Source organism: Kazachstania africana, chromosome 3, assembly GCF_000304475.1.
Source record: "Kazachstania africana CBS 2517 chromosome 3, complete genome".
Lineage (NCBI taxonomy): Eukaryota > Fungi > Ascomycota > Saccharomycetes > Saccharomycetales > Saccharomycetaceae > Kazachstania > Kazachstania africana.
Genome location: NC_018942.1, coordinates 691,181 through 705,159, shown reverse-complemented (window position 1 = coordinate 705,159; position 13,979 = coordinate 691,181). Strand labels below are relative to the sequence as shown.

Sequence of the window (13,979 nt, the reverse complement as noted above, 5' to 3'; positions counted from 1 at the left end):
ACGTAAGCATCAAATTCCAAGCTGCTCCATGCAAGTTGTCCATCTCTGCACGCTTTTTTATTGACTGACAGGTTTGAGTCTTTTTGAGGTTTTGCCCATTGAAAAAAAAATCATGTAAATTGCCCGATTAGGCATATTACATGAAACAGCGATGACAGTAAATGCAGCCAAGCGATGCTTACTTACAAATATATATAAAAGCATCCGTATCAGAGAACAGACATGTGGTAAGTCTGTTACAAGTTTAATGGAGTATCGCTCAAAATGTCTATGGCAGACTACAATATTAGTTCTTTAGTTTATGATCCCTCTTACGATCCAACTCAAAGCATACTACTCTATACATCCATATATGGTAATGACACTGCAATAACATTTGACTATCTTAATGACATAGTAAATGAAAAAATCAGAGAAGGTATTTTGTTCGGTGTAAGATGTGGATGTGCAACATTAACGACAATAGTAATGTGGCTAGTTTCTAAAAAGAAGAAAACTCCAATCTTCATAATAAATCAAATATCTTTAATACTCATTATCATACATTCGGGACTTTACTTTAAATATCTATTCTCTAATTCTACCTCAGTTACCTATTACTTAACGCTGTTCCCACAATTGGTTAGTAGGTATGATTTGAATATATCTAATGCTGCAAGTATGTTCGACGTACTTTTAGTGGCCTGTATTGAATGTTCACTCGTCTTCCAAATTAGAATTATGTTTACTGGTGCTAATAATAACATTCAAAAATATAGTTTGATGCTTATTGCCCTTTCTACCTTACTGGGAATTTCAACTGTCGGAATGTTATTGACATACGCCATAAAATCTATTATCTCATCATATAATGGGTCCTACGTGAACCCTAAATATTACAATATCGGGTTCATTTTATTCTCCTCTTCAATTAACTTCATGACTTTCACCCTAGTTGTCAAGTTATTGGTAGCAATTAGATCAAGACGTTATCTTGGTCTCAAACAATTCGATAGCTTCCATATCTTATTAATCATGACGTGTCAATCACTTTTAGTCCCATCAATAATAGTCATTTTAGCCTACAGTTTAAGCTCAACCGAGAGTACGGATGTCTTAATTACCATAAGTACATTGTTGGTGGTACTTTCCTTACCACTATCGTCAATGTGGGCATCAGCAAATAATAATATGTCTACAACAACTATTTCAAACAGTTATCTCTCAGATTACACCCAAAGTGACGGCACTGGATTCCATCCAAATGACGGGGACAGTAATCATTCATTCCAAATTAGGAGCTCTCCAAGAAGTGAAGTCACAAAAATCGATGACTTAGAGAAGAATGCCTTCTATGAATTGACAAGAACGAAATGGCAAAAGAGCAATTCAGATTCAAGTGATCTTGACGATTCTTCTCTTGCTGATGATTTATATACTCCAAATACTGAAGCTGACAAAGATGCAAGAAATTTCTGGATAAATGAAAATGAAACCATTGAGAATATAAATGCGGATACTAACTCTTCAGGACTAAATGATCCTAACCCTTAACTTTTCTATATAGCGTTTACATAGTTCATAATAGACCCATAAAAAAGCCAACAAAATACTATGTTCAGGATATAATGAATCCAGTATAAATTCCTAATTCCATAAATTAACGAAAAAATACTCATGTAACCTAATAAAGCTGAAATAGCATGCCAGTCAATTGAACTTTTACCAAAATGTGGCATGTTAAAGTTGGAATTCGAACTGACAAGCATGACTATAGGTAATATTGACATAGAATTGTGATGCGAGTTAAATGTAGCTTCCCATCCGATTGAGACATTGTGCAAAAAGACAATAATAGTGGGTATTTCTATGGCCATGGTAAATAGCATTAATAATAAAAGAGATACGTTGTAATTTAGCAAATTTTTGTCCTCAGTTCCTAGCATGACTCTCAAACATGTACCTAATTGGATAACGACGCATATCACGTATGCCAACTGATACGGTATGTAAAAAACAACACCGGCGGCTAATAAACAGCATGATAAAATTCTGTACCTATCAATAAAAACCCTGGTTGTGCTTCTTTTGACTGATCTACCACTTACAAAGTTCCTTGCCAAAATTGTTAAAAGATCAATTATTTTACATATGGCATATAGTGCACCAACGGCCATCGTAGCAAATAATGGTCCAATCCAAGACATAAGCCAGCTTCTGATACCTAAAAAGTAAAAGTTAGTTAACATCCTCTTATTCTCTAATAAAAATGGTTTGTTCAGCTTTATTGGATCAAAAAAATATAGAAGCCTTTGTATGCATTCTAAGTTGACTAGTGGTGACAAACTCATGTAAATGAAGAGAAGAGAAATCCCATATTTTTCCAATGTATGGCTCAGCATTGAAGGAAAGGAAACAAACTTAGATGATTTGTAATAAGTATAAAATTGGCATGCTATTATTAGTGCAAGTATTGAAGTGGGGAAAGATGCAATAGCAAGCCTGTATCTTATGAAGAGCATTTTCATGGTTAAGCTCCAATTGATGTTCAAGGTTATCTCAATTTTTGTATCATGTGGCAGTGTTGTAGATAAATGAAGCGGCTTTGGTGCACTTATGTTGACCGGTATAAATGGTGCAACGTTATGAAAATTTATGTCCACCTTATTGTTATGTAGGATGTTTAAATGCCATTTTGTTTCAAAAGGTTCATTAATCCATTGACGTATAAATGGCTGAAATGCAGAGTTCTTTCCTGTCTGCCCCTTTATTCTTAACCTGTACGAAAATAGTGAGTCCCACAAGTTAGTAAATTGTAGATCTTTTGTCAATAAAGTATTATCGGAGTACAGTCTGATAGTTCTGCCTTTGAAAAACAAATGAAGTGGTGAAACTTTATCAACTATTACTTCCTCATTTGCAGCTAGAGATGCCTCAACAAAATCATCATCTGTTTGAAATGCTCCTTCATCAGGCTTTTCAATTATTATGAAATCGTACGACTCTAAATCTTGACCACCAACAGTAAGGAGCTTAAAATGTCTCATACTCTCTCCAATAGATGAATCCGCTGGGTATTTGGTTTCTTCGGAAGAGTTCGGTACAATCCTCATGTTGTTGTTTCCATCAACGCATCTTATACTCGACAAAGTTGAAGTCCTCGGGTTTGTAAAGCAAAACAACACTTTGACTGAGTCTAGTGAAGTTATAAGACTGAAACTATATGGATGGTTTTTGTTCTTTGGTAATACTACTTTATAAAATTTGTGTTCCTCAGTTAGAGTATTTTTTTTGAGTGTCAATGTCTGATTGGCCTGCAGCTCAGTAGTTCCGCTTGAAAAGGTCGTATCAATGTTCATAGCCATTGTTTTGGGGTTTCTTATTGGAGAGTCTTCAATGAAGTAACTTTCAAACCCAGAAAGTAAAAAGTTCTTTGACAATTGAATTCTCTCATTTAATGGTCTTGTTTTGCTATGTGTTCTTAAATCAACCATCTCCAACAACAGTTTTGCAATAATAGTTCTTAGTTGTTTGCACCATACAATTGCAAGGTGGTCAATAGGAGTCCAGACTTGTGGGACTGTTGTAGTAAAAGTAGTGAATCCGTTGGTTTGAGGTAGCAAATCATGTACGGCAGCATAATCTGCTGGCAACACATCGTCAGATATGCCACCAGTAACTGAGACCAGGGACATATTTTGAGAGAAAAAAGAACTTTCATCATCCAGTTGGGTTCTCCAGTAGTCATTAATTTTTTTATAAATTTTCAAGATATCGCCATCGAACGTTACCGGTGATGCAGCATGTGGGGTGGACAGAGAAAGTATTGAATTAACTGAGCCTGCAATATGATTTTCCAAAGTTGGCATCAACCTTGCGACAATCCCACCCATGGAGTGCGCGACAATTAGTACCGATTGTGGCAGAGGCATATCGGAATTCTTGTAACTTGCCGATTCCTGGTAAAGAGCCAGGATGTACCTAATTGCGTCATTGAGATACTCTGCCTGGTCTAGCATTGTTCTACCATGAAAAGCAGTGAAATCCTCGTTAAAATCAGCGGTGAAAAAGTCTAAATTTCTTGTGTTAGCGTGTTCTATATCGTCCCTTGACTTGAAAAATATGTTTGCACATTCGGAGGCTATTGATCTTGATTGTTTGAAACTGCCTGCATTTCCAGGTATGAATAATACTGGGATCCCATCTAGCTGGATTTCCTGATCAGCTAAGGGCTCCGTATCTAAACCCTGTTCACGGTAAAGATAAAGGTGATATTTTTTAGCCAAAGTGTTGAATCTTGTATCAAATCCATCAATTCTGGCATATGATGGATACATATAGATTGGTCTGCATTGCGAAGAGTCTGCTCCGTCAAGTATTCTGAAGTAACAGATGCATGAAAGCAGTAAAATGCACAGAATGCCGAAATACGATGATAATTTGAAGTTCTTGGAATACCGTTGTCCTACGGGTAAATCCGAATCATGTACCTTGTTAGTTTTATTTTCATGATTGGTATTTACAGCACCCAGTAGTTGTGCTGAGTCTATTTGCTTGGTTGTAGTCGCGACGTCATCATACTTCCATTTCTTCAGCTCAAAAGTCCCTCGTCTATATATTCCTCCAAGTGTCCTGCTTAGTCCCATTTACTTTTGGAAGCTGATTCATAGAATTTACTACCCTTTGCAAAAGAGATGAAACATTACAGAACTAATAGATCTGAAATTTATTTCACTTGAAGTTTTCCCGAACGCGAGAGATATATGAAGAGGAAACTAAATAAATGCATGAAAATCGTTAAATATATACATTAAAAATATATATGTATATGCGACATTATAAGTAAATGCCTATGTCCTTGAAAAAGTCCTAGCCCTTTTCTTTTATTGATTTTTTTAGTTTTTAATAATACATGCGTATGTCATTCTGAGGTTGTGATTTGTTTTTTCTTTTTGACATAACCAGAAGTGAATTGAAGAGTCTAAGTGATCCTCGTCATAATTGATATAACCAGCATAGCAAATAGACTCTTGTGATGAAACATTTAGTTTTGCAAATTTAAGATGTCTTTTTTTGAGTTACGGGGACAGCCTGTGACATCGGCGAAGGAGTTGACCCAAATTTAGTTTCGTTTTTAATTACAGGATTATCGGATGGACTAGTCAAAGGCACAGTTGATTGCATTTTTGGTGATAGTGCAATGCTAGAGGTAGAATTAGAGTTGCTTTTGTTGATTTGAGTACCAGGAGCTGGTGATTCTCGTTGACTTTGTTGATCTTGTTGCAGCGATTGCTGTGCATCAATTTTTTGCTGCTTAATTCTGGCAATATATTCCCGGCGATATTTTATTGTGGATTTTCTAAGCTGTTCGTAGGACTTACTACCTAGCATGGTACCAAAACGTATGACTTGAGTTTCATTAGAAATTTTATTCAGTTTGGAAGGCTCGACAGAAAATGGCAATCCGTAATCATTTTGGGGAGAATCATATTTCCATTTATCATATAGCCTTACTAACTCGTCAGCTTTTGAATCGTATACGTTAATGGCCTTCTGAGCGTCACCATATTCTTCCTTTTCGATAGCATCAAAATCTATAAATTCATTCAGGCTACTATACTTTTCGGGAAATGAGCCATTGGGTTTACGATCGAAATATTGTATGTTACATCTACCGATACGTCTTCTAAATTTAACTGGGTATTCTCTAGAATGAATTTCCTTTCTTTGTTGGAAAGGATCATAAATTTCTAATTTTTTATATTGCTCTGTATTTGTGGTAATTTTTTCACCGTCCTTATTGAAAACAATAATGTTATCAGTTGTACCATTTAGATAATCTCTTAAATCTGGAACATAATAGGACTTATCAATTTCAAATTTGGAAGAAGCAATTGATGAAAAGGGCGCATCGCTTGGAGCAACACTGTTTGGTAAAGTTATATCAAATATTGGATTGAAAGGATCATCTGTTAAATTGAAGAACATATTGGCATCCTCAATTCTTCTCTTTTCCATTCTTTCCTGAACATAATTTCTCGCATTCCTTTCTTTACTGGATAGAAGGTTGTCAACATCATCTAGCACAATATCAGGAACCTTGGATGATGGTAACTTTACGTAGACATGAGATGCAACAGAAGGTGCTTGTTGTTGGGATTGCAAAGCCAGCTTGTTCTTTTCTTGCTGTAGTTGTTTAAGAGAGTTATCAAGCTTGCTGTTATCATTCTTTTGGTATTGTTTCAATTGTTGTAATTGTTGTTTAGTTAATTTGGCACCAGATTTTACCATCTGTTCTAGCTGTCGCTTCGACAATTTTCCCTTGTTTGCTTTTCTCATTGATGAATCTGATGTAATTGCAGCAGCTGCTTCGGCTCTTTCTTTTGCCAACTTGGCAGCCAACGCTTCCTCTTCGAGTTGTTTCTTCTTTTCCAAGGTGATCAAGTTCGTACGTTTTCTCTTATGATTAATCAAATCGTCTTCTTCCGCACTGAGATTTAGATTACGCTTCAAACTCTTTATCTGACATCTATCACTGAACACATCTGATTCAGCCTCGAGAAGCTTCAACGAAGCTTGTTCACGTTTTGCAACTAGAAAAGCTAATTCCTTTGCATGTTCCAATTCTTTTCGCAATAATCTCAATTTTTGACTATTTATAATATCGATACGTCTTGTCTTTCTTGGGTGCCTAACTTCTCTTCTACGGAAACAAACATAAGGATCGACTTCTTCTTTTTCACCAGGACGTTCAAACTTTAATTGTGGGAAAATTTCAGTACCATTGGATTCAATTTTACGTAGCTTCCAGTGATCGTAAACCTTGGAGCCGTAACTTTCGATCAAAATGGGTAGAGCTCTTAGGTATGCCTGAGAAGGTGAATCAAATTTTGTCAAAAACCTTTTCTCATTATTAAAGTTTAGTTCGCTAGTCAATGCAGATCTTATCCCATTGTCATCATAGTCGACTTTCAATAAGGTCGGCTTTATTTCCTCAAATGACAGTATTGTTTCGGGATCCATACCAAGAAAAGGTTGTCTCTCTCGTATAGCATTTTCAAATGTTGTACACAGAATTTCAAATTCGTCTTCACTCAATTGATTATCTTTAAATTCTTCTCTATCATTTATTTCATCTTTAAGGAATATTTCGTCGGTTTCATCCATATTATATGCAGCGCCACAACAATCTTCCACGGTAGCAGAAAATTTAATATAGCCAACAGGACTTTGAAATTTACCATAATAAAAGTCGTCATATTCATTCCAGGTAGTGGACGCGCTTGGCGTCGGGATGTATTCCTTCTTTTTATCATTTATCTGTTGATTGCTACCCTTTTGTAAAATTTTTAAAAGATGAACTTCTTTTTCCTCATTTTTTTCAACACCTGTCTCTATGTCGACAACTTCACGCTGTTGTAGTTCATCTTTATCCAGATTTTTCAAATCATTTGGCTGGTATATTCTTAGTCTTTGCTTGACGGATATCTTTCGATGTCTGAAACGGGTATTTAAGTCTTTATCATTACGAACGGTAGGATTAGGCATTATGGGCCACGTGACTGTCCGAGAAAATACTCAAATAACAAAGTGTCCGGACGGTGGCAAAAATTTTTGTGGTGGAATGTACAAATGCAAATAATCAATAATAAACGTTGGGAAAAGAGCCCTTTTTATAGTAGGAAAAGGGCAAATATGTGCGACCACTAGTATTGACAACACCAAGTAATGAGTTATCTTGTTTCAAAGACTGTTTTACGCCGTTAATTATTGCAATATTTCTGGGAGCTTACAATGTTACCCCCCTTCTCAAGTGAGTTGAATTTGTAAGAAAAAACTCTGTCCGCCGGCAGTAAATGAAAAAGAATTTGTTGTCCCGGACAGCAGCTCCGTATGCCATGATAGCGTTTTTCTATTTAGTCACGTGTTATATGGTTGGGTTTTTTATGTAGAGTTTTTTTTTTCCAGTATTATATAAGATTTTTATTTACGGTTTGACATTGGCGATGAGATGCTGATCTATCTTGACAAAAGTGGTTAGGGATTAGCTGATAACTTTGAGACTGTGCCTGTCATTATGGATGCAGAATTAGATACCTTGACCACTTCTGTTACAAAAACATTGGACAACCTGAAGGAAAAGCGTGATTTTCTCACAGATCAGAGGACACATTACATTGGTATAAGAGCAAATCTCTATGAATTTCGTGAAAGGTCGGAAAGAGCCGATGAAAATAATGAGAGCCAGCAGAAAAATGGGAGAGTATTTGGTGATGTAATAATTGCCTATGATAAAGTGTATCTAAGCATAGGGTATGAGTATTTTGTTGAAAAGCCGTGTGATGAAGTGATAGCCTTTGTAGATTTCAAGTTAAGATTGATGGAAGAGGCTATTGAAAAATTTGAAGACAAAATAAAAGAGGCTCGAACGACTTTAAACAATTTAAAGACTTTGAAATCTCGTGACGAAAATGCTGCTACAGCACCTTTGCGGGATGAGTATGACAACGACACACTGCCCATGGAAATCAGAGAGGAATTGGATGACGAAGGTAATGTGATAAGTAGCACGGTTTCCCCTGCCACATACGGAAAAGCTGGTGAAGATCTGGAATCTAAGTTACTGGGATCAGAAGACGCAAAGCTTGAGAAAGAGTTGCCAAGTAAGGAGATTGAATATGGAGATTCATTTGCCAATAACGTCAGGGGCAAGCTTTTGCAGGAAAAAAACAAGAGCTTCGAAAAGAACCTAGATAATGATGTATTAGAGAACGTTGAAGAATTAACGGTTAATGACGTAAATTCTTATCGACCCGTTGTGGATACCGGCATTCCTAATGTAGATACCGATAATATCTACACCTTTGCCGATCTAGTCGAACAGATGGATGAACAAGATCAATTAGATGATGGTACAATTACTTCTGATGACATTGAATATGATTATGAAGCTTTCCAAGGCGGACGTTACACTTATGATGAGAATCATTCGGAAGATAGCGAATATGAAGAAGATGGTGATCATGAGAGCAATTTTTCACAGGCATCTCTCGTCCCTGGTGTCGCTGCTCAAAGTTCATTCCTGGAGCAGATCAATAAGCTTCGTGCATCTAAATCTATTATTAAATCAGAAGTGTCAATGACTGACCATGCGACTAAGCCAATAGTAAGTTCAAATACAAAGCAAGCCCCAAAAGATGCAGGTAAATCAATTTTAAAGAAAGGTACTGGATCAGGATTAGACAAAAAGAAAAAGAAGAAGAGTGTTGGTTTTGCACCAGCTTTAGATATACATGAAGTTGAAAGTTTCAAAGAAGAGACCAAAAAACAAACCCATAGATTCCCAATATTTAATATGGGTCCATATGAAACATTTGCCGATGATATGGTAGATGATACAAATAACCCACACCTAAATGAGTTTGATAGTGACCTCTTTGCAAGTCTGCTTGGTGTTCAAGATGCGGATCAGATTCATGATAAATATAAAAAACAAGTCACTAATGAGGCTCATTTAGAGGAAGAAAAGGCAGATTATAAAAACAAAGTGAAAACTAGGCGTGTTTCTAGATTCAAAAAAGATAGGAGCTCATCACATCAGCGGGAACGTCATCCTACCGAAACAAAAGACGATGTGTCGGACATTAGGGAGGCTGTAATGGTTGATAGCTTTGTAGAAAACGATGTGGAGCCTTTATACCATACAGTTGAAGGTAACGACGACGTAACCAACTCTGCTGTTACAGGTCATGTACGAGAACATTATGAAGAATCGAAGCCTATCAAGAAACACAGTAGATTTGCAAGAATGGCTAATACGACTATGACAGACCCCATTATCGAAAAAGATGTGGGTGAAGGTGAGGTAAATAATTCTTCAAACTCAACGACAAGGATGAATCCTGTAATGTCAGATTTTATTGTGGAGCACGATACTAATGTAGCTGATGCTATCAATGAACCGTCTCGTGTCAGGAAAGTGAGTAAGTTTCTTAAGACAAAAGAAGGCCTTGATAAGTCTTCATCTGACAGGGACCTTTCAAGGATTGCCGAGGAGATCTATGACGCTACCAAAGAGAAGGATATAGCTGGTACAGCTAAGACTTCAAAGATTATTTCTTCAGTTAATCCGATCATCTCAGATATATTTGAAAGCTCAGATGATTTCAATCCATCTGTGGAGTGCTCAGGGGAGTTATCAATAAAAGACGTTAAATGCGCGGCTAAAAACACAACAGAAAAAGGTCTCAGATCAAGTATTGAAACATCGAAACCTTTTAAAAAGAAAATGAGTTCACTTATGAGACCGAGAGTTCAAAAACCCCAACAAAGAAATAAAAACTTGGAACTTTTAGATGAAATGAGTTCCGATCCTGAAGATGATTTGGAAACACGCATTGTAGAGGCAGACGATTTTGAACAAGATGAAATTGGCGGTGGAAAAACTTTGCAAGAAAAAGATAACGTTTCAAAGAAAGACCAAGATGACAATTCGGGTTATTATGAAGATTTCCCTACGGAAATCAAGGATGTCATAGGAAAGCTGGGTAAAAATGAGGACTCTGTTCATGTTGCAAATGTGGATTATAGTGCATTAGGTGAGAATTTAGACGATATGGCAAAAGCGTATCTTCTTGGTATGTATGACGATGATTTAGAGGAACATCCTGGTACTGTCTTAGAAAAAGTTGAAGATTTCAAAGAATATAACAAAGAGGTCGATGAGTTACAGGATGATATTATTCAGTTTAGAGAAAGTAACCCTTTCATACCATTTTCAAACCATGATAAAGATGACGAGGAGGACGATAATGATGGTCCTATGATGGTTGATGTTGTTGAGAATGAAGATTTATCAGACATAGGAGAAGACAAAGAGTACGAAGATCTAGCTTTGCATCCACATGTTTTGAATGAGTCAATCAATATTGAATATCGCCGCTTGAAGGAGCAGATGATTGCCAAGATGAAAGAACTTTCATTTGACGATGAGCCACATAAGGAAGGCATTGATAGTAGCAAAGAACTAGAGCCTATAGATGAATTTGGAAATCCAATTAAAAGGAGTAGGTTCAAGGCACAAAGGCTGAACTTGAATATAGAGTAATCGTGGAAGATATACCTTTGAGATAGGACGTGAAGACAATGATATAGGCGTCTCCTAAATTTTTGACACATTGTCACGTGCGATTGTTCAAGTAGCGGTCGGACTTTCTGGCATAGGACAAGATAGAAAAAAAAGCCTGTCATGGTAATAAATATGAGATGCATTGCAGTCAGTTTACAGACGGAAGACATTTGGGTGTGGAGTTTGTTTAGCTGTACTCCTTGTGTATTAGCCTTTTAGTTTTCGTATATTGCCTCGTCATTAGGGAAGGTAAATGATGGGGTGTTCTAGCATCTGTATCAGACACTAGCGATAAGTCAGAACTTGTAAAAAAAACGATAGTACTGATATCATATATATATAACTAATAATTCATAGCATTCATTTCACGATAGCTAATTCTCGATTAAGAGTAATTTTGGCCGCCAAAGGGAACATTTAGTGGATTTTTAGTTACTATATTGAGTTTGTTCAAAGAAAATTATAATCTGTAGATACAATGAGTAAGGACCTGGAACTACTGGACTATGAAGGCTATTTTTCAGGTCACACGGATGATAGTGATATTGATGCTATCACAGATATTCAAAATATTTTGGATACTGTAGAGGAAATGAAGCTCAAGATAAAGCTGATGATAATACGCGTAGATAACATAATTCTGGATAAATGGCATACATATGAAGTGTCTAACTATGAATATGACCCTACAATAAAAGATTTACTTAGTTTCCTATCCCAACTTTCAAAGACAATTGAAAATATCCCATTTCAAGAAGAAGAACGCCGTTCAAAATTGGACAATCATGGTGTCATTTTGATAAAGTGGCCAGGTTCAATTGCACAACTGTGGGAGGAGTATGATAAGGTTCCAAGACAATGGCATTATCGACACTTACTTAATTTTTTGGTTGATTTGGAAAAGTTAATAGCAGGTGGCAGGCTAGATTCAGGTGATTTGAAAATAATTTTGAATAGAAACGTATCTATAAGAGACCTCGAAGCACGATATGGAGCTTCATGGAGACAGACCGATAAGAATTTATCCAGACAAATTAATAGACGGAAAAAGGTATGGCAGTCCATTGAGCAAGGATTGAGGGACGGATTAAAATTAGAAGAATGTATTGGCATACTTGAAAAATATATTGAGGAAAGTAATCAGAGTTTAAGTAATTTTTACAAAGGCGTCCCATTCCGGCTATATGATAGGAGGTATATAATTTGATTGGGGCTGTCGTTCTTATATTTTTATTTCGATTTTTTCCTTTTCTTCCTTTAAGATGTAAGATTCAAGGTAATATTGAGTGTATATATCAGTTATTTTATTTGAAATAGTTTATAAGTACAAAATAGAAGTGAGAAAAAAAAATCATGCAGTATCATTCATATAAATCTTCGTCTAATCTAGCAGCTGGGTTACTTTCGATGAATTCTAGCGAGACTTTGTGGCCTAGTAATTCTCTGATATTTTGAACCTTGTATTTGATCATAGTAGGTCTTTCCAAAGATAAACCCCAACCTAAAACCTTTAAATCCTTTGGTAGACCCATACTTTCTAACATTTCAGGTCTGAACATTCCGGAGTTACCAATTTCAACCCATTTACCTAGACCTTCATGCCATGAGTAGATTTCCATTGATGGTTCAGTGTATGGATTGTAGGTTGGTTTGAATCTTAAGCCAGTGACACCCATCTTTGCAAAGAAATCTTCCATGAATTTGATCAAATCACCAAGAGTGATGTTATAGTCTGCAAGGACACCCTCGACTTGGTGGAATTCAGCTAAATGAGTAGCATCGACGGCTTCATTACGGAAAACACGGTCAATAGAGAATAATCTGGTTGGTTTTGGATCTTTTGCCAATTCATGTAACATGGCAGCAGAGATGGCAGTAGTATGCGTTCTCAAGACTAATTTTTGACATTCAACTTCCTTCCAATTGTAACGGTAACCTATGGAATCGAATTTACCATTTTCGTGTACTGCTTTAACATTTTCCATGTAAACTTTATCTTCTGGTAAGTCAGCAGTTAGAGGATCCTTGATGTAGAAAGTATCTTGTAAATCACGGGCAGGATGTTGTTGAGGGACATATAAGGCATCAAAATTCCAGAAACCAGTTTCGACATATTGATTTGATGGCATCTCTGTGAAACCCATTGAGAAGAAAATCTGTCTAAATTCCTCTCTGACTTTATTTAATGGATGTAAGGCACCGGATTGAGTTGATATACCTTGGGAGTTGAAGTTGTATGGTTTAAATTTCAAGTCTTTGTAAGCGCCAGTGACAATCATATCAGAAGTTATATCAGTTTCTAATTTTGTTAACTCTAAAGAAAATTCAGCACCTTTAGTAATGATAAAATCGGTTTCCTTTCTTTGGACGATTAATTTTCTCTTTTTCAAATCAGCAATAACTTTATTATCGATAGAATCGTAAGAACCTTGTGAGATCAATGTTAATAAATCTTTAGTTTCGTCTTTTAATTCATTCACGTTGATATTTTCTTTTAATTCCAATTCGTTTTCTTTATTCTTCACAATCCAACCATTTTTGAAAGCACGAGCTTGACCAACTTTACCGTTGGCACCGAATTTGGACATGACATCTTTAATTTGTAGTTTACCCATTTCATTGATTAATTGGGTCAATTTAACTTCATGAGAACCGTTAGTTACAATTTCTTTACCTTCATCGCTTAAATCGTAGTGGATAGAATCGATTTTTGAGTAAGTCAATTTATTATGAGCTTTCAAAGAGTTTAACGCGGAAAGTACATCTTGTGATGAAACAGTTGGGAAAACTTTTATAGTAGATTTGATCTCATTCAAATCGTTTAATTTTTGTAAAATTTCTAATTGAAAATCAGACATATCTATTTCTTCCC

At 36.1% G+C, this 13,979-nt stretch overlaps 6 protein-coding genes across 6 annotated transcripts; 3 read left to right on the top strand and 3 right to left on the bottom strand.

The window, feature by feature from the left end:
• Positions 1 to 264: 264 nt before the first annotated feature.
• Positions 265 to 1,533, top strand: STE2 (alpha-factor pheromone receptor STE2; the record flags this gene model as incomplete). Its single annotated transcript, XM_003956423.1, has 1 exon — positions 265 to 1,533. One exon carries the CDS (start codon positions 265 to 267, stop codon positions 1,531 to 1,533), a length of 1,269 nt encoding a protein of 422 aa, XP_003956472.1.
• A 5-nt stretch (positions 1,534 to 1,538) lies between these two features.
• Positions 1,539 to 4,625, bottom strand: BST1 (Bst1p; the record flags this gene model as incomplete). Its single annotated transcript, XM_003956422.1, has 1 exon — positions 1,539 to 4,625. The coding sequence occupies one exon, from the start codon at positions 4,623 to 4,625 to the stop codon at positions 1,539 to 1,541; it is 3,087 nt and encodes a 1,028-aa protein (XP_003956471.1).
• Positions 4,626 to 5,037: 412 nt separating this feature from the next.
• On the bottom strand, positions 5,038 to 7,527 carry EPL1 (Epl1p; the record flags this gene model as incomplete). The annotated part of the gene is made up of 1 exon (XM_003956421.1): positions 5,038 to 7,527. The coding sequence occupies one exon, from the start codon at positions 7,525 to 7,527 to the stop codon at positions 5,038 to 5,040; it is 2,490 nt and encodes an 829-aa protein (XP_003956470.1).
• Positions 7,528 to 8,056: 529 nt separating this feature from the next.
• Positions 8,057 to 11,086, top strand: BUD27 (prefoldin-like protein; the record flags this gene model as incomplete). The annotated part of the gene is made up of 1 exon (XM_003956420.1): positions 8,057 to 11,086. One exon carries the CDS (start codon positions 8,057 to 8,059, stop codon positions 11,084 to 11,086), a length of 3,030 nt encoding a protein of 1,009 aa, XP_003956469.1.
• A 499-nt stretch (positions 11,087 to 11,585) lies between these two features.
• On the top strand, positions 11,586 to 12,314 carry KAFR0C03410 (uncharacterized protein; the record flags this gene model as incomplete). Its single annotated transcript, XM_003956419.1, has 1 exon — positions 11,586 to 12,314. One exon carries the CDS (start codon positions 11,586 to 11,588, stop codon positions 12,312 to 12,314), a length of 729 nt encoding a protein of 242 aa, XP_003956468.1.
• A 154-nt stretch (positions 12,315 to 12,468) lies between these two features.
• On the bottom strand, positions 12,469 to 13,965 carry FRS2 (phenylalanine--tRNA ligase subunit alpha; the record flags this gene model as incomplete). Its single annotated transcript, XM_003956418.1, has 1 exon — positions 12,469 to 13,965. The coding sequence occupies one exon, from the start codon at positions 13,963 to 13,965 to the stop codon at positions 12,469 to 12,471; it is 1,497 nt and encodes a 498-aa protein (XP_003956467.1).
• Positions 13,966 to 13,979: the final 14 nt, after the last annotated feature.